This window comes from Sinocyclocheilus anshuiensis, unplaced genomic scaffold (assembly GCF_001515605.1).
Source record: "Sinocyclocheilus anshuiensis isolate Anshui unplaced genomic scaffold, SAMN03320099.WGS_v1.1 scaffold507, whole genome shotgun sequence".
In the NCBI taxonomy this organism is placed as follows: domain Eukaryota; kingdom Metazoa; phylum Chordata; class Actinopteri; order Cypriniformes; family Cyprinidae; genus Sinocyclocheilus; species Sinocyclocheilus anshuiensis.
In genome coordinates this window covers 51256-72499 of record NW_015551034.1, presented here as the reverse complement: position 1 = coordinate 72499, position 21244 = coordinate 51256, and the positions used below count along the sequence as shown (strand labels likewise).

Below are 21244 nucleotides of genomic sequence, written 5' to 3'. Positions count from 1 at the left end.
ACAAAGACTTGCCCACTGGTTAGTGGAGGCTATAGTCTTAGCATACAAGGCCCAAAGTTTACCATGCCCCCTCGGAGTGAGACACACTCTACGAGAGGAGTGGCATCTTCTTGGGCATTGGCGCGGGGCGCCTCGATAGCAGACATCTGTAGAGCTGCCAGCTGGGCGACACCTAACACGTTTGCGAGATTCTATGATCTTCGTGTAGAGCCTGTGTCCTCTCGTGTACTCGCCTCAGATAGGCAGTAACACCGGTCTCGCTCGGTGTCGATCACGCTTGCTGCGCCATTCCCCCCATGGACCAGATACGTGCGCTTTTCTGCTTCTCAGTTCAGTTCCCCATTGCGAACCCTGTTGAAGTTCCTCCCGCACCCTCAGCGGTCAGGCGTGGCAGAGCGCCAGATGCCAGGTCCAGCACTCGTGTGTATGCCCAAGGTCAACCCTTGTGCTGGACTAGGTGCCCGTGTGTAGTGATTCCCCTTCGAGTCATCCCACATGTGTATTCTTCCACGGTACGGCTTCCCTCACGGTAAGCCCATGTCTTTCCCTAGCAGAGTTTTCTCTGCCATTCCTGCTGCGTAGTACTTCACCCCAGGCGGGCTGAGGCGAAACACGCACGCCAACTGTCATTGGCTTGTTTAGTTAACACTCGAAGGTGATTGGGCTCTCGGGCGAGATCTCAATTCGGCAGTCACGACTGACGTAATGTCTATGTTCCCTCCTTCAGGGAACGAGGGTTACATACGTAACCGAGACGTTCAGTTATGTAAGTGAGGATAGGTTTGTGAGTCCCATTTTGAACACTAGAGGTCAGACTGAGAACATTCCTGTTCTGTGAGTGTCTTAACAGAAATACTTAAGTTTGTATTTATGTATTTGGCAGAAAAGTGTGTAATTTAATACATGAATATGGTAGTTTAGGTTTAATTTAGGTAGCTAAAATATAATATTGTACACTATAAAACAGGGGGTCTCTTTTCCATCTTTTTTTTTTTATCTTAATAATATAATTTACTATTATATACAGTTAATTATATACAGATAATTAGAATTTTTAGTTTCAAGTTTGGCCATTGTTGCCATTTGAGTCAGAGCTGTGTGTGTGTGTGTGCGTGTGTGCATGTGAGCTGAGAGGCATATGATATCTGACAATGCTTTCTAAGTAGGCAGCTGAGTGAGTTGTGAGACGGAGCCACCACGTGTTTGACTCGGCATATGCAGTGTTTTAGAGATGGGTGGAGAACAGTCCAGTTGGTTCAATGTGTTGAAGAGTGTGTTGTGCATGTACAACTGAGGGCAGAGGGCATCAACACCACATGGAGGTATGTCAAAATATAATATTAATTACTTACGCTTATCTGTAGCACATCTTAGATTACTTTCATCTTACACTTTAGACTCATTTTGTATCTCATTTGCCACTGTCAGATGAACTGATAATTCTACTGTTTGAGTATTAATAAATGGTCAGTTTATTAATGATCAATTTATCAAGGTCTAATATTTACTATCTTTAGATTTTATTTCAGTATGTAAATGATATTTTGCATATGCTATTACAGAAAAATATGTTATACAGAAACATTGTCTTATATTTTAAATAAATCAACTGTTATTTAACTGTTTTCAGCAAATCCTCTCTACTAAAGATTTATTCCTTGTAGAATATATTTGGCCCCTTAAAACAAATAAATCAAATTTAAAATAAAAATATATTAGTTTAAATGAACTTAATATCATCATTGTTGTGGTGTAGTTATGGATTAAACTGCTCAAACACAAATTAATGATGTTCTCTGAAATATGTAATTATTCACTATTGATGTTAAATCTAAACACAAATATTCTCTATTATTTTGGAAAAATAGTGAAGTCATCAAAACTATGAAATAACACAAATGGAGAAGTTTTATATTGTATTTAGCTTGATACTGGACACTTGTTGACTGCTTTTCTTTCTATCCAATCCAGATTAAAATGTAGTTTGGTAAAGAAATTTATATTCAAGCACATTCTATAATTCTTTACAAACTAATTTTAAGCATTTCAGTGTGTGTGTGTATATATATGTGTGTGTGTGTGATTTATATAATGTCTGTAATATGTAAACACAGATGGCAGCCCTTCAGTAAGATGTTGGAAATATCCCTAACTGACAGAAATCATTGTCTTCATTTTCATCCCACAAGACTGAGCTGGACCGTTAAATGCCCTCTCAATATAAAGGGTACAAACTTCTTAAAGATAGCTAAAACTGTGGACTTTTAATTTTACATCTATATCTTATAATTTGGTGCAATAGTTACTAAAAATGCTGTATTTCCTTTCCACTAGGTTAAGATGTTTGTGGTCTCCTTGCCAAGATGTCTACAGATCTGTGTGTCTTTGGTAATGGTGTCCAGACTACAAGGTGTGTGATTGTAGTAATCTCTTGTTCTGTGTGTAAGTGGTGCGTTTTGGTTGGTTTCAGTATTGCTGTGTCTCAGGCAGGGTTTCAGCTCCGATACGTGTGGAGGCCCCTGTTGAACAGCCCTTCACTCTGAGCTGTACGCTTGTCAAAGCCAGAGGAGAATCGGTTCATCAGATCCGCTGGCTGGATGTGCAGAACCAGACGTTAATCACTTACCAGCCTGGTGAAAAAGACAGTGTGAGTGGACAGCAGCATGTGGAGCTAGCTCCTTCACCAAGAGATGCCAGTGCCATCACCATCAAACGGGTCAGCTACAGGGATGAGGGCTGCTACACTTGCATCTTTGATCTTCATCCCAAAGGCTCAAGGGAAGGACAAACCTGCCTTACTGTCACAGGTCAGTCTTGGACAACATGTATTTAGAGGATGCATCTACAAGACTTCCATTTGACAGTGAGCATCCATGCTTTCCAGCAACACTGGGAATTTTTAATTGCTTATATCACGTTTTTGTTCCATGCTGTCCGTCTGTACATGGTGGTGATTTTTTTTTACTGGGTCCTTTTGCAGTTTACGGTAGGTTGTGACAAGTCGTCATGAGTAAGTCATTGAATCAGTCACACGACTGATTGCTTACAAATGCTGATTCACTCAAGAATGAATCAGTATCCGTGTTTCAGTTTAAAGGGATAGTTCACCCCAAAATGAAAGTTCTGTCATTAGTTACTCACCCTCATGTCGTTCCAAACCCGTAAGACCGTCGTTCATCTTCGGAACACAAATTAAGATATTTTTGATGAAATCTGAGAGCTTTCTGACCCTGCATAGACAGCAATGCAACTACCACGTTCAAGGCCCAGAAAAGTAGTAAGGACATCGTTAAAATAGTCCATGAAATCAGTGGTTCAACTGTAATATTATGAAGCTACAAGAATACTTTTTGTGTGCATAGAAAACAAAAATAATTACTTTATTCAACAATTTCTTCCCTTCTGGGTCAGTCTCCACTGCCATTCAAGAGAGTACCATGACGGTGCTCTCAGGGCAATCATTATAAAATTAACTGATTTCCTTTTGAGGTGTAATTGCTGTAATTTCTTTCTTTCTTTGGAATGTAAATTATAGCTGCTTTTCTAAAATGAGACATGGAGTGACAGGAGGGGCTTAACAAGAGGAATACGACAACTGTAGCCAAATTCCTTGACATGTCTGTGTGTGGTGGCTCTTGATGCCTTGACCCCAGCCTCAGTCCATTCCTTGTGAAGTTCACTCAAATTCTTGAATCGATGTTGCTTGACAATCCTCATAAGGCTGCGGTTCTCTCGGTTGGTTGTGCACCTTTTTCTTCCTCACTTTTTCCGTCCACTCAACTTTCTGTTAACATGCTTGGATACAGCACTCTGTGAACAGCCAGCTTCTTTGGCAATGAATGTTTGTGGCTTACCCTGCTTGTGAAGGGTGTCAATGATTGTCTTCTGGACAACTGTCAGATCAGCAGTCTTCCCCATGATTGTGTAGCCTAGTGAACCAAACTGAGAGACCATTTTGAAGGCTCAGGAAACCTTTGCAGGTGTTTTGAGTTGATTAGCTGATTGGCATGTCACCATGTTCTAATTTGTTGAGATAGTGAATTGGTGGGTTTTTGTTAAATGCGAGCCAAAATCATCACAATTAAAAGAACCAAAGACTTAAACTACTTCAGTCTGTGTGCATTGAATTGATTTAATACACGAGTTTCACAATTTGAGTTGAATTACTGAAATAAATGAACTTTTCCACGACATTCTAATTTATTGAGATGCACCTGTATGTGGCCAACAAATAAGACCACCGGAGGGCGCAGCCTTCGAAATGAGACACTGAATCATTCACTCCGAATTCATTCATTTAAAACACTGATTCATTTAGGAACAAAACAACACTACCATGTAGTGATGGGAAGATCAGATACTGGATTTTTGAATCTTGTTCAAGCAACATTTCATTTATCTTTATTAATGTCACCGAGTTCATTTAAAATAATGTGTTTCAAATGTGTCATATTCAAACACATTAACATTTGTAACCTTCATATTCTGATCATATTCTGACTTAGGGAATCATTATAATGCACCCAAGTCAAACTATGAAAAAAAATAAATTAGTAGTTCACCTCCCAAATTCCTGGTCTTTCATTCATTTGTCACATGACACAACAGCAAAATTAAATAATCATTCATGAACGTTTGGAGATGCGCAATGCCCAAGGTTCCATTAGAAAGACAAGTCTTACTTTAATGAATACTTAATTTTTTTAGATATGCTTTGAAACACTGATAATAACTGATAACACTGATAACAACTCACGTATCATCAGGTTCTGTTTTTTGGCTCTTATAAAAAAGGCTGTGGGAATAATAAAACACATCAGCATAGTTGTGGTTTTGGATGTTGCGTACTTGCGTCCTGGATTCTGGAAGAGAATGTGAATGTAGATAAGAAACAGCTGCTTGGTCAGGCAAAGATCCAGCTGGTCTCAACAACATCTCATGGTTTCTGTGCACCTGCCAGTCACTTGTAGGAATGCCGCGGTGAAGACTACTGTCTTTCCCTCTCTTTAATGCATAATTGATCATGTGGGGATTGTATTCTGTATGCTCCTTAGGCATCTATTGTTATGTATTGACAGTGAAAATACTCATCTGTCTCATCCTGGTCTCACTGAGACCTCTTTTTAACTCCACTCCCTAAGCCTGTTTCTCTTTTTGTTAAATGCAGATAATAAAATAGTCTGTCTAGTGACATACGCCCTTAAAAATGAAGATTCTTTATTGGTTTCTATTGTTCCATGAAGAATATTTAACATCCATGGAATCTTTCAACTGGACAAAAAGTTCTTCAGATTATTAAGAATTTTCTTCACACTATAGGAAAAAATGGTTCTTTTAAAATCTGTTCACGGAAAGGTTCTTTGGGAAATCCAAGTGGTCCTGTGTATAGTAGTATGCTATTAAGTAACAAATTATGTATATTTAAAATACACTACACTGTATATAATGTATTTATAATTATGTATATAAGTTACATAAGTGACATATAAGTGTTATCATGCTACTGTTAGTATTGTAGTGACTCATTTTCATTGATTTACAGCATCGGTGATCTCAGAGGGCAATAAGACTGCAGTGGGTGGTAAACAAGCCTCTCTGGCCTGTCGGTACGGTCTGCCGGAGAAAGTCAAGCAGGTGCTATGGAAGAAGATTGTGAATAAAGCAGAATCCCGTGAACTTGCATCTTTTGCAAAACAGAGTGACCCAGTAATTGAAGAAGAGTTTGTGGGCCGTGCGAGCCTGAGCCCTTCCCTGTCTGACACGCAGCTCACGTTATGGCCGGTCCGAGCTGAAGATGAGGCCTGCTACACCTGTGAGTTCCACACGTATCCAGACGGCACTAAGAGCGCCATAAGCTGCCTCACTATATTTGGTAAGTCCCTCGAGGCTCGAGTTACAGTGAAATCTTGATAAGCTGGATGATGCTGATATTTGTCAAGTTGGCTAATGATGATATTCAGGGGCCAGGGCCAATATTTGATATACTTGATGCTTACTCTGTTTGTTGTTAGGATGATGTAAAGTTTTAAGTTACATTTTTAGGTTGGTCTGCCTCAGTGGCAGTGGCTTGTCGAATGATTGAAACCAACCAACCAAAAAAAAAAGAAGGTAACATTTACTGTTTACACATAAAACAAGAATTCGATGAATTCGAAGAATTCGACACTTATGTTTTAATGGTATGAAGGTTTTATGATAGCAATGTTAAACAACCAACAGTTGGCTGATATCCAGTGATGCAAACTACTCAACTTTGCCAAATTTTACTGTTTTTAATTGAAAATATGCTGAATCAAAACTATTTATTTCAATAGTCCACTTTAGACATAAGTAACTTTGCGATTACATGTTGACTAGCAGTCATTAGAATATTAGTAGACTGTCTGCTTATTATCGGCTAACACTTTATGTTGATGGCCCCCAACAGACATTTAACAGACTAAGTTTGCAAAAATACAGTATATCAACTTATTCTACCAACCCTAACCCTAAACCTAACCTAACAGTCTACTGATACTCTAATGAAAGTTAGATGACATGTAGTTGCAAAGTTACTTAAAGTTAGTAGAATGTCGGTTCCGCGTGTACATACTATGTACTTGTTATTATAGTAATTGATTACAATAACTGGCTAATAACTAGCTAATAACCCTGAAACTACCCCTAAACCTAACCTTAAACCATGTAGTTACCTTGTATTATCCAGTACTTTCTTACAGAGTATATACATATCTTGGCACCCAGTATGTTTATTGGGTGAGGGGTCTGTGAACGTTTGTTAATCTAATGAATAATTGATTTGTTAAATCAAATGAAAAATGGTGTGTCTGATTGGTCCAGACGCTACAAAGTACACATACTATAAAATAAAGTGATGTGTCAGAATGTCTAAAGTAGACTATCAAAATAAACCATTAAACCATTAAAACCCATCCCAGAAAACTGTCCCCACTCTAATGGTCAAGACGGACCTTGCTGATATTTTTATATAGTGATTGCTGATTTTTAGACTCTAGAGTGAAACATAAATCCAGTTCAGTGTATGCAGCTGGTAGGGCTGTAGCACAGAATGGTAGAGAGGGCAGGACACGGCTAAACACACACACAGGCCTGGAGAAAATGAGGACAACAGACAGAGAGAGAGAGTGATATGAAAGAAACTGATTGTAGGAGGGTGAGACTGTGAGATCTATGATTTATTCAGACTGTGGCCAAAGTGAATGACTGTGTCACTGTTCCACTAACACAGTGCTTCTCTCTATGTGCTGCTCTCGTTCTCCTGCCTTGTCTCTCTCAGATTGATGTTCACTTCGTGCCACGTTGTTCTGTACTGTTGCATTTGCCCAAACTAGGATGCAGTCACCAACGGATACTTAAAGGCATAGTTTACCTCAAAATGAAAATTCTGTTATTATTTGCCCAGCCTCATGTCGTTCCAAACCTGTATGACTATATTTTGATTAATTTGTTCATACAAGGAAGTCAGTGGGGTCCAAAAACAACATTTTTTAGGTCTGCATTTTGTTTAATCATATTCGCTCATCTGTTATTCATAGCAATCTTGAATTGTTCTGTAGGGGTCATGGTTTTGTAAGAATGTGAAATGCTTGTCCTCTGTTGGAATGCCAAGTGTATACCTCTTTTTAGGCCAATGCTGTGGTTTGAATGGGCATCTCTGTAGCTTTGAACTACTGACGAAAATATGTGGGCTGCAAACACTCAGAGATGGCATGCAGATCTGTTGATTTACAAAGCCAACTCTTGCTTTTCAAGCCAACACAAGTGAATATCATTCAGTAGAGTAAATGCATGATTATGTGTTGGGATCAAGAGGTCAAAGTTTGGCTGGTTAGCATGGCTCCAATCAATGGCCCTTGCTGGTAAATGCTGTCAGGGCCATGTTTTTAACATCAGGGGCTGAGGGGGACAGGGAGGGGAGTTATAATTTGTATCTAAAGGAATTAAATAATAATTAAAGGATTTAAATGGATTTAATGGAATAAAGTAATGAAAAAAGAAGAGGACCATAAGATGTAATCACTTTGCAAATAACATTTTTATTTTAAAATATGCACACATTCACTCTTATTCGTATGCCTAATATGTCAAAAACATGAAACGGCAAAATGTTTCTTGTTTCATCACATTCAGTTATGAATGACATGAATCATGCAATTCAAAACAGCCAAATTTGACAATTAAGTTGAGTATGACTGAATATTACTGTTGGTCTTTAAACATTTCTATTATAAAACAGTTGTCGAATATTAAATGTTTAGCCTCTTAAATCTTATCTCACACTTATTCAATCCTTTCAACTGAAGTGCAGCATTCATGCTTGACTTCTGTGAACAGTCAATCCCACCTTTTTTGATTTGATTGGTCTCAATCATTTTGACGTTGATGATCACTTTTAGGCTGCTGAGGCAGACAAGCCTAAAAATGTAAGTTTTAAAACTTTTTGTCATTCTACAGCAAACAAAGCAGCATTAAGATTAGCAAATACTGGGGGCCATTTCTAATTTGGCCATTTCTAATTATTGTCTATGTTAGTTATGACCCTGACACTTTGGCCAAATCATCTGCCTCCTGATGGACATTCACGTGTAGCTGTGTTTTCTGACTAAATAAAATGTTCCACAGCCAAACAACCTATATACTGTATCATTTACAGTCCTGCCCAAACCTCAAGTAAGCTACAAGACCACGTCTCCGGGAGTGATCGAGGCTAACTGTACTGCCGTTGCCCGGCCACAGGCTGAAATAGTGTGGAACGTGGAGGGGAATAACCGGACCATTGGTCCACCTGTGACCACCTCTATCCAGCAGATTGACGGGACGACTCTGGTCATCAGCACCTTGACCATCCAGGCTGGACTCCTGAAGGATGTCTCTGTCAAATGTCTCGTTCATCATAAAGGACTGGAGACTGCCATTGCTGTTTCCATGAACACTAAAAGTAAGTGTGAACTATTTTATTATGCACTTTGATTACGAAGGTTTATATTGAATAAAATTATGTAATTTTTCCTTGATTGGTTTGAGGTAAATGGGTTCATTGTGCATTGTGAAAACCTACTGTAGCTTAAAAAAATACCATCCTGTGAAACCAATGGCTTGTTCTAAAGTAGGTAATACAAGTTTGAACAGTGTTGGGGGTAACAAGTTACATGTAATCAGATTACTTTTCCCCAAGTAACTAGCAAAGTAACATGTTACTTTTAAATTTACAATGAAATATCAGTTACTTTTCAAATAAGTGTAACGCCAGTTACCCATTTCTTCACTGACACCTCTCCTGTCCCCATGTTGAGAGAAATTTGTAGTGAGGTGCAGAGGTACTTCCTTCAGCCTGAGGCTTATTAATTTTACTTTTGCTGTGAATGGACCTTTATAGTTGTAAAAAATAACTTTTGGCTTTTTTGTTATTAAAAACAAAAAAAAATAAGCAAGCCAAGCCCATGTGATAAAAAGTAACGGTAAAGCAACGTAATGCATTACTTTCCATAAAGATTAACTAAGTAACGCAATTAGATGAGGTAACACAAAATTTCAATGTATTACTTTTAGAAGTAACTTTCCCCAACACTATTTTTAAACTAGTTTTAATTTTTCTGACACCAGAATGAGAAATGATAAGGTCAATTATCGAGAGTCTTAAAGGCACAGCAAGAAGCATGTTTGATCTGAATTATCAGAGAGATTGAAAAATGGTTGTGTTTCAGGAAGCCCTTTACTAACATTACAAGTGGACCAAAGGGAGAAAATTATAATGATTTAACAAAATGTAGGAAATGTGATCATCTTGTCCTAGGTGTGATATTATTTGTCACACAGTAATTATCACTGAGATGCTTGGTAAAACCAAACCAAGTTACAGTGAAATATGAAATTTGGATAAATCCTGGCACCGTCTATATCTCACACTTCTCTCATTGCATGTCTAATTCTTGTATGGTTGTAATTTCAGTATTATGTATGAACTGTGGTTTACAGCGTGACATGCAGCGCAGCTCTGGTATGTCAGGATTTTGGGTTCATCATTCAATGTTTTTCCTGGCCCTCGCTCTATGTTCATCTCTACATTCTCTAACAGAATGCAGACCGACGCTCAGGAAAACTAATCTTTGAAGCCAAATATAGTTTTTGTAAAGGATGGAAAGGGAGCAGAGAGATTGTGATCACAAAGCGCTGTGCGGCCTGATGAAGGCCTGTCATAGCATGCAGCATTATTATATAGCAGTGTTTAAATGCATTAAATACATTTCCTTGGTTTTTGTTTGTCTCTGTATGTAATGTAGAGTTACTTGTACATATGTTCCCTGTTTAATTTGTCCTTATCTCTATTTGTATCTAGATAAATTGTTGCCATAGCAGTAACAGTGTTTCTTCGACTATGGGCCACTTTGGCCCAGTGGAATCTTAGAAAATAAACCCAGTTGGAGGGTGAACTTTTCACACTTTCTTCACATGCTAGTTTATTTGTCCAGTAGACAAGCATGAATCACTGGAGAATGGAGTCATTTTCCACTATCTCAAAATCATCAGTGTTTTTTGAATAAACTGGCAGACTTTGTCTTGCTAAGGCTAATGTCATAGTTAGCACGCACTGTATCTTAAATACACAAAACTAGTAAATAATATTTTAATACTTTTACAATTTGACTAAACTGATTGGAAATTATGCACAATAGTGTATTTTCTTGTTTGGAATTCAGTTAGTAAATAATTTTATTTATATATTTTTTAATTTTTACAATGTAGTAAAAGTCTTCTTCATATTTACATATTTTAAAATTGGTTGAGTTTGGGACCAGGGTTATTATAGTTACCTGAAACTAAATCTAAAACCATAAAAAAATTTAAAAAAAAATTCTCATTACTTAAAATAAAATAACTTTAAATTAAATAAAGTAAAAATCCCATTTCTCATTTTAATTTAGTTTAACCTGACTAAAATAACTAAACGGAAATCAAAATGAATACAATTCTATGGTGTTCAAAAAATGTCAAAAACAAATGATGCAAGCATGGTACAAATAGGATTCAATTATTTATATGACCCCAACACCTCCATATAACATGAAGATTTTTTTTTTTTTTTTTTGAAAATATCTGAGAGAGGATGGACTGAGAATCTAGACCTTCTGTTATAAGCCTAATCACACTCTGGAGGTCAAAAGTTAACTGCCCCTACTGCGTGACCTCCCTTTGTTCTATGGAATGAGACAAGATGGAGAATGTCCCTCTTTTCTGTCTATTTTTTTTTTTTTTTTTTTTTTTAATAAAAATCATAACATCAACAGTGCCCAAAGTTGAATAAACATCCAATGGTCAAACATTCAGAAGACATTCCAAAGTGAAAAGCTAACAAATGCTCTAATATTAGTGTTCCAATCTATGGTTTTCTTCTGTTTCTCTCACCAGTTGGCACTGCGCTCGCTATCCTGATCTCTGTGACTACTGTAGCATTTCTTCTAGTCCTCTGCCTCTGTTTCTGCTTGTGGAACTGTGTCCTCCGTAAAGATGGTGAGTATTTAGAAAGCAATCCAAAAGATTAACGAGAACAATCCAGAGCAGCCAAGAAAAATGTCACATTAAAATCACACAAATATTTAAAGGGAGACAAATTTCTGTCATCATCAAGATAACCCATTTGAGCCTCACCACGCAAAGTTTGACATCTTAGCTCATTCAGGCAGCTGTCATGAAACATTCACACCAGTTCATTTAATTTCCCAACTTGTGCTCTAAAAAGGAGGTACAGTTTTGAAAGCATAATAAGTAACAACCTTGTTCTCATAGACCGTGAGAATAGTTCCGAGGAAATAAGCAGCTTCACTGTTCTTAAGTGGCCTATTAAAAATGTTTTCATAAAATGGTCAAATTGACCCTGACATACATTCATGAGAGTCTAGAGTTTTTTCTATGTGATAGATTTTCCTTTTCTCTGACTTTCATAATGCACTGCAACCAAATTATCTCTTTCATGTTGTCATTTTAAAACAAAACTGCTTATTTAGAAGAAAATATTGTTTTTTTTTCAGCTTTACCTAAAGCCACTCAATACATCATTACAGAAAAAGTGTCATTGTATCATATGAGTGCATGAGCTGCAGTAAATGAATCTTTTTTTTTTTTTTTGTATGTTTGTGTTGTTCTACATGAGCAGAGCCTGAAGAGCATCAGGTACCGAGAAGAGGCCGAGCAGAGAGAGAGACAGACAGTTAATCGTAGGCGTCTAAGCCTCTTCCTGTGAACTATTTCTGCTTAACAGTGATGACCTGTACTTCCTTCCACACATGTTCTTCAGATCTGATCTACTGATATGAGAAATCATTCAAGCTGTGTGTTTAAATACTTGATGTTACAGTTACATCTGTGCTCGGTCTTGTATTCACAGAGTAAATCATTTTGATTGAGGTAGATGACAAGCTTCAGTTCTCTTTACAATACGGATATGCTGAAGATGAACATCTCCTGTCATCGTGTTCCCTGCTTTTCCAGCCAAAGAAACCAGTGACACGTCTTTACATGAAGAAAGATGCTATATTTGGAAGAATTTGTAAATCCATCACTAATATGAAGGTTGCAGAAGGCATTTTATCTTGGTACAGAGGGGAGATTCAACTTAGTATTTGTATGTTTCAATACCCATTTGAAGCCCTAAATGTAAAAGGACAATAAAACATCGCAAAACTTCTTAACTTCTTGAATTCTATGAAAAACAAACAAACTAGCTGTTCGCTCAAAGTGTAAGAAAACTTCCATTATTTAAAAATCATAGTCGATAATTAAAATCTATTGAAGAAAAAAAAAACATTCTATCATATGTTTTTGGATTTCTGATACTTATATTATGATCAGATATATTCCTTTATAATTTATAACCTTCATTTTGCTTTCAAGGCTTTTGAAGTCCAGCGAGGTAGACTGAGCACTACACAGTTGTTTTTCACTCTAGACTTTGGATACTATTAGGAAATCATTAAATATCTTTTAGCTCATTCTTTTTTAATGTTTAATGATTAGGCAAACTGAACTAGAGGTAGAGACTAACTAGAACAATTTAGTTTAAGTTCTTCTGTCCCAGGGCAATGCTGGGAAAAGAGGTCGTGGCCAGCTTGTCAAAGCATTCACTATATCAGTGGAAATGCATTATCTGCAGTCTGCTGTGGAATTAAAATGCTGATTGATACTGTGGATCAGCTGCTTTCATTACTGGGATATCATGTTGCTTTGATCTTTGCATTAATGCACACGTGCAATCCAGTGTAATGATGACAACTGATAAAAAGTCAAAGTTTTTTTGTCCTATGCATGTTAAATGATTCGTCATATTCCTGAGGATGTGAGAGCATAGGCCACACTTGAATAAATGAGTTCTTTCTATTCAGTAAAGTATGAATTAAACTTGTTTTCCTAGTGTAATGCATGGATGCTGTATTTATTGTGTGCTTGAAGCTGGAAATTGTAAATGATATTGACTTGTATACAAGTATAGAGTGCATTTCTGCACCAATAAGCAAAGGTGGCCATGCTTTGATTTTATTGAATCTATTATGAAATATATCAAATTCTGTTCAATTAAATGACATGGTATGGGTTGCACAACATGCGCTTTGTCATGTAGAAGTTTATTCCAATGGTTTATTGCTGCTTTTTTACTGAATTGTTAACGGCAAAGAAAAATGAATAGGTGTCACAGTATTCATTTTTTAAATATATTTAAAAAAAAGAGCATTTCATCACGTGCAGAACCCATTTAATGTGATAAAATTTGCTGGCAAAGACATGATAGAAAAAAAATCCAGAAAAAATAGTCCAATACATGCAGTTCTTTTATTTATGGAATATTCCGTTTCCCGCATTCTTGATACATGTGGGATTACTTAAATGTACTGATAGGGACATTTATTTTTCTTTTGTCCTTGCTTCACATAAAAGTCTCTGAATGCTGAAATGTAAATGTGATGTCAGTTTAATGAACACATTATTTCGGTTCCTCACAGTGCTTCATACATTCTGACAATAACATTGACAAGAACATTTTTGTATCTGTGTTCCAGGAAAAATGTGTTTCAGCACTTGTCAAATCTAACTCATTTTGCACTGAAGAATTCCAGATTAATAGATCTAAACCTGTTCTCATGTCAGATGGCTGATACAACTGCTTTGTTCGGTTGTGAAAACAGTCAGCAGTTTGTTCATGTGATAACAGAGGCTAAGAAGATTGCGTGTGGCTGTGTGACTAACAGCCCATATTCTGTTTAGCTTAATTTGACACTTATTTGATATGCATTTGTTTTAGCCTTGTGACTCTGCCGGCCTCCTCCAGTCAGACAAATGCCAGGTTTAAGGTCAAAATACACTGCACAATTCTTAAAACCTGAGCAGATTTTTAAACGCTATGCATCATACACTTACCAGCATGTGTAAAGGGTTTCAGAGGGAAACTGGGCAACTCTAAACGACTGAGACTCACACAGAAACATATGCCTCATTGCTAGGAAATGGATGACAAATGAAAATAGTATGTGCAAAATATCAAACATGTTTACATCAAACATCAAACTGGATATAACCATAATCGGAAGCTAAAAATCATGGTCTGTGCCCATAATATACTATACAATTTTCTGCTAAATCCAACTCGGTCAGACTGGAAATTTGGGCAAAAGTTGTGTAATGTATTCCAACTTCTAGTTTTTGACTTTCATATCTAAACCATGAGCAGATACATTTAGAAAAACTTGATAAGGCTTGATAATAACTTGATAATATCTAAGTATTTTTTATTAATGTAAGTCATAATGTGCATAAGAATTAATTTAATTAGATCTAATCTATGAGTAATTTTTGAGCCATGATATTCAAAGTCTTCATAAAATATTGGCTATAGCTTTGCAATCAATACAAAAGGATGTGGTGATACAATTCTAATCATATAAGTACATTCACACAAAGTCACTTCACTATATGTTCCCCTAAGGCTTATCTCATAAAGTGCTCAGAAACATGGACAAAAACTAAACATAACTGTATTTATTTAAAGTTACAATGCATTTATATTCAAATTCTGGGCAAGTGGTTATTCTTGGTAGACAAGATCAGCATTTAGAGGCATGGCTCCATCTACTGGTTTTTATCAAGTGTTAGGTTATAGTTAGGGTGAATCAAGCCAAAGTGAAACATCATTATGCGGAATGTCATTGCATTTCATAATTAATTGTCCTGGTATATAGCATGTCTGGAGAATATCAAATGCAACAGTCATTACATGTAATTTTCTACATGTTTTTGTTTGTCTGAACTCATAATAGATGTGATCAAGCTCCAAGCAATTTAGAAAATGAGTCCCTCTTAAAAATCACTCACAGATTAGATAAAAATCAAATTAATCTTATGCAGATTCAAACTTGCATTAGTAAAGATACTAAAAACCATGAGCCTTTGAAAAACTTTTATTGTACATTTTTCAAAAATATCAATGGATGATCAACTACAAGAAAAGTGTATATTGTTGCAAAATTACATACAGCTTCAGGTCAAAGGGGACATTGGTGTGAAGTAATACAGAGACGCATATACAACCTGGCTAAAGCAGTCATCTCTCATGCAGGATAAAGTATCATCACCCCCACCTAACACATGCAGTGCAGACTGCTCAGGTGCTAATGATCAGCCGGATGTGTGGTCATGATAGGGTCACAGTGTACTGCACACAGAGTACTGCACACAGACATACTCATCACGCTTCAGAAGATCTGTATATTATAAACACAAGAAGACAATTGTTAGTGTAATAGACATGTTTGGGGAAAGTTCAACATTTAGGAATTGGCTCTTTACAATTTATGAGCTGGAATTTGAATCAAAATGACAGAAGGAATTTACTCAATTGCAATTTTTAAAAATAGACAATACAATATTATTAAAAACTATGTTCTGTTTAAGTCACTTCATATTGTTTAACTATATCTGGTAAGTTAACTACTAACTATTCTGCTGGAAATGTAGATATGAGTATGAGTAGACTCAATCTCTCGGTCAAAACCAAAGGCTTGAGGGTTTTAAGGGATCTTCCACCATGGTCAGTATAATGAGTTTCGACAGATTTCGATTATATTGACATTTATCATAATTTGTGTGTGTGTTATTAATAACTACTCATGTTTATTCTGTAAATTTATTTTGACATTCATTGGTTTGTAAACGAGACTGTTGCCTGGGACCTTTAAACTGAAGCTGGTAGAAGATGAGGCAGAAGTCATATCTCAAGTCTAATCAGAGTTCATATATTTATGTGCTGCAGTTTTCGGCTAAATCCAACTTGGTCAAATCCAACTGCTGACGGGGCAAAATCATGACGTGTATTCCAGCTTTTTGTTTTTGACTTTTCTATTTAAACCATGACCAAAAAAAAAAGATTTTAGTATCTTTACTAATGCAAGTTTGAGTCTGCATAAGATTAATTTGATTTTATCTAATCTGTGAGTAATTTTTGAGCTATGATATTGAAAATCTTTATAAAATATTGGCTAGTCTAGCATATACAACCTGGCTCAAGCAATCATCTCTCATGCAGGATAAAGATCACCATCTGACACATGCAGTGCAGACTGTTCAGGTGCTAATGTTCAGCCGGATGTGTGGTCATGAAACACAGTAGTGTTTCTTCTGAGTACTGTGCACAGACATTCATCACCCTTCAGATCTGTATACTGTATACATGGTCAATATAATGAGTTACTGAATTCGATTATATTGACATTTATTATAATGTGTGCATGTTATTAATAACTACTCTTACAGCCCTTATGACACTCTTAGCACTATAGAATATATTTATTCTGTACATTTTTCTGTCATTCATTGGTCTGTGAATGAGATTTCTGTCTGGGACCTTTAAGCTGAAGCTGTTAGAAGATGAGGCAGAAGTGCAGAAGTTTCTCTGATAGTTTAATCAAGGTTAATATAACAATGTATGCTCTGGAAATAAAATATATATATTGTATTTACACCTCTACATAACCTTGGACCTTGTAACATTTCAATTTCTTTCCATTTTCATTTACTTTTTAAAATTAATTATTCATTAATTTGTTATTAACATTTTAATATGATTTTAATGTACCATGTTTACTGACAAGGCGTTCAGTTCAGTTGGGAATGGCACAGTATAAGAGTTAAAAACATACCTGAATCTGCGCTCTCTGTGCGTTCTTTCTTCTTGAATCTAACAATGATAATTAAATAGACAAGTCAGGATCATGCCAAAACGTAAACATCTCAATGGAAAATGACACAATGACTTACTTTTAAATCCGTTAATACACGGGATTGAGATGAGCATTACTATAAGAACCAGAATCAGCACACCCAAACAGATGAAGAGATACGGAAGCCACCATGGATATGAACCAGAGCTGCTGTCAGTGTTGTCTCTTTCTATTGTCACTAAGAAAAGAAAAAAATAGTGTAATTTGCAAAAAGGAGAAGCAATGTTAAGCTGGAACAGCAACCAAATATATGTATATATGGTAGTTATTTTTTCATGAATTGAATCACATGAAATCTTTAAGAAGAACATGCATGTCAGTGTTTGATTAGATTGAATCTGCTCTTATATTCATATTCCAGGATGTTATCTGTAAAAGTTCAAAAACTGTGTTAGAATGGTTTAAAAATCAATTTAAAGGTTCATATAATTACCATATCTTGTTCTGATGGCTTCAACCTTACATAATCTTTTTTGTTAACATGGAAAGAAAAAATCTTTACCTGAGACAGAAACATTTATATGATGGCTATACATAGAGAAGTGTGGTAACGTTAGTTCACATCTGTAAGAGCCTTCATGATGCTTTGATATATTTGTGAAAGTTAAATATGAAGTCAACATATTTGGATCAGATGATGAATAGTTCAGTGATGTTGACATTTGATCTGATTCAGAGACTGAAATACATTCTTTCATGCTTTCTTTAGTCCATGTCACATTGATTGTCTGTTCATCACAATATGTCAGATTGCAGGAGATCTTGAAAGGCTTGTTTATGAAGGCTTTATGGACAGTCCCTCTATAAACTTTCAAGAGAGGACATTTGGGGGCATGACCTAAAATATATAACATTGCAGCAAATATATGAACACAATGATAACAGTAAACAGTAATGATTTTGAAAATAATAAATAATAATTATGTTTAAATGAGACAATGCAATGGAACTGAACCGTTTCGGTTCAGTATAAACTTTTACTAAAATCAAATTAAATAGAAATCAAATTCAATAGAATAGAATAAAATCTAATTCAACTGATTATGGCTATACATAGAGAAGTGTGGTAACGTTAGTTCACATCTGTAAGAGCCTTCATGATGCTTTGATATATTTGTGAAAGTTAAATATGAAGTCAACATATTTGGATCAGATGATGAATAGTTCAGTGATGTTGACATTTGATCTGATTCAGAGACTGAAATCCATTCTTTCATGCTTTCTTTAGTCCATGTCACATTGATTGTCTGTTTGCATGTCACATTGATTGTCTGTTTGTCTCCTGCAATCATAACTAGTTATAATTAATTATAAATATTTAGATCCGCTGTAACTTTTACTAAAATCAAATTAAATAGAAATCAAATTCAATAGAATAGAATAAAATCTAATTCAACTGATTATGCCAGAACAAGTGAATGAAAATCACAGCATCAATAGTTGATTTTGTCTTAGACATCATTCATGCTATTCATGCTCACATGCTGGATGAAAGCGAGGAACAACGTCGTCTTCCTCAAATATAGCCAATTCATCTTAAATATAAGCGAGGCACACAACAGCTGTTCTCAAAATATAAATGAATCCAGTCTAATCCTTACAGTCACCATTCAAATCACACAACTGAAACATTGTGCTCTTCAGTCTTATAGTTGTGGTTTCTATTTCCTTTACGTAACATGCACTCAGTGTGCTCAGTGTGTGCTTGTGTACATGTAGTGAGCTTCACATGATTTTGGACATGATTGTCTTCGGAATAAATTACATTTTAAAATATATTCAAATAGAAAGCAGTTATTTTAAATAATACAAATATTTCACAATATTACTGCTTTTGCTGTATTTTGGATCAAATAAATGCAAGCTTGGTGAGCAGAAGAGAATTCTTTAAAAAACATTAAAATTCTTACTGCTCAAAATCTTTTGACTGGTAGTGTACTTGACGCAGTTATATTACATTTGAGGAATACACAAAGCAAAAAAAGAATATGTAAGTATTTTATGAGCTGGTGATTTCTTAGGAGACATTAGTCCACCCCTAAATCTAACCCTGGATACTTGCCATGTGTGGTCCCAGCCTTGATTTATTTATTAGCTTTATTTTAAGGTGTCCTTATTAGGAGGTACACAAGTACAAACAGCATTTCAAATTTCTTTCTATATTTCCATTTATATGAATTTAGTAGACATTTTATCTTTTCAAAAGATACATCCTTGTACCTAAAGGGTGGATATTGATAACTTAAAAGTACATATTAGTACCTAAAAGAAAAGGTACAGCATCAGCAACAGCTTACCTTTATTTCTAAGAGTATGCATAGCTGTAAGCAGGCCTGATATTATATGTAAGTATGACTGATTTTCAATAATTTCACAAAGTGTAAATAGAATGTTATTTATTCAAAGATACAGTCTACCTGTCAGACTCCGTTCCATGTTTTGTGTGTGTTTTGACATGGTAGGATTACATATGGCAAGATGACAGGAATGGGTTCCATCATAAGCATTCATAGAATAGTCTAAAAATATCAAAGACAACATACACCATGACCTGAAGGATATGTGTGTTCATTCAAAGAAAGGTTTTCCCATGAATTAATTAGTAGAAAAGTCCATTTCTACTGTGCATTGTGCCTCTTGCTATGGAACATGCAGTGATTTTCCCTACTTACATTCCTGTGGGTCATAAAACCAGTGATATCAGCATTAGTTGCCATGGGGACCAGGGGGGCCTGGTGTCGTTGCAGACATCCTGGCACCCAGTTTATTGGGTGAGGGGACTGTGACGATTTGTTAATCTAATGAATAACTGATTTGTTAAATCAAATGAAAAATTGTGTTTTTGATTGGTCCAGACGCTACACCTCGTTATCCCGTGTTTAAAAACCCCAGTCCTTTCAGTTAGTGTTGTTGGTTCTTGAATGTCGTACACTGAATGTGCACCCGTTGATGTCGGTGAATGTCTCCATGTACTCTGTGTGTTTTACTGGTTCCCATTAAAGTCTCCTACGTTTATGTACTCCTGGTCTCCTCGTTCCTCGCTCCCTCACAGTCACAGCGTGACACTACCTCTGTGTACATTTTAGTCATATACTAACACAGCTTTGTTAAACAGTGAAAGTATTCTGTAAACCTTCAGTATCATGTCAATATGTTGCGAAGGACTTTAAACTGGTTACTGTTGGTAGACTGAAGCAATATTTAGAGCAATAGCTCCATCTCCTGGGGCCAGCTGCATAAACACAGCCACTATATTAAGACTGTCTGACCAACTAACAGTTAGCCAATTAGTCAAAATTAATTAATTTACAAGCAATTTACATTTTTATGTAACTGACATTAAAAAAGTCCAAAAGTAGAAAATTAGATTAACTTTAAAAACTAGTCTAAGTAGTTTATGCGTCAATAGTTTTAGGTGTTTTTCAGTTCTGTCAAGGGATGTGTTGACATTGTTAGATTGTTCTTAGGGCTCAACAAAAGTGGGACATCCAGTTAAATGAGACAAATAAGTTTCACGATCAATTGCATTTGCTTTTTTCTGTGTTGGATTTAAAGAAAATTTAAAACAACTTGTTCCCTGTTGATGGTCCTCGAGGGAGGTTTTGGGATTTTGCTAAGCTATTGCTCACACAGAGTGGTTTCTCTTTCACTGTGGGTGAGATGGAGGAGCATAATCAATGCCACTCATACAAGCATGAGTCCACACCCTCCACAAACATAAAGCCACACTCTTAAAAATAAAGGTGCTTTAAAAGGTTCTTCACAGCGATGCTATAGAGGAACCATTTTTGGTTCCAAAAAGAACCATTCAGCCAAAGGTTCTTTAAAAAAAACATCTCTTTCTTACCTTTTTATAATCTGAAGAACCTTCTTTCGCCACAAAGACCCTTTTGTGAAACAGAAAGATTCTTTAGATGTTAAAGGGGTCATATGATGCGATTTCAATTTTTCCTTTCTCTTTG

General features: G+C 36.1%; 1 protein-coding gene across 1 annotated transcript in view; it reads left to right on the top strand.

Annotated features, from left to right (window-relative positions):
* Window positions 1-12817, top strand: part of LOC107661290 (OX-2 membrane glycoprotein-like) — an 18551-nt gene extending 5734 nt beyond the window's left edge. Inside the window, exons 2-9 of the mRNA XM_016450788.1 lie at window positions 1164-1322; window positions 2115-2227; window positions 2335-2410; window positions 2487-2807; window positions 5543-5872; window positions 8675-8959; window positions 11428-11529; window positions 12173-12817. Of these exons, the coding sequence (XP_016306274.1) occupies window positions 2341-2410; window positions 2487-2807; window positions 5543-5872; window positions 8675-8959; window positions 11428-11529; window positions 12173-12231 (1167 nt within the window). The 5' untranslated portion in view covers window positions 1164-1322; window positions 2115-2227; window positions 2335-2340 and the 3' untranslated portion in view covers window positions 12232-12817. The remainder of the gene's footprint in view (window positions 1-1163; window positions 1323-2114; window positions 2228-2334; window positions 2411-2486; window positions 2808-5542; window positions 5873-8674; window positions 8960-11427; window positions 11530-12172) is intronic.
* The last annotated feature ends 8427 nt before the right edge of the window (window positions 12818-21244 follow it).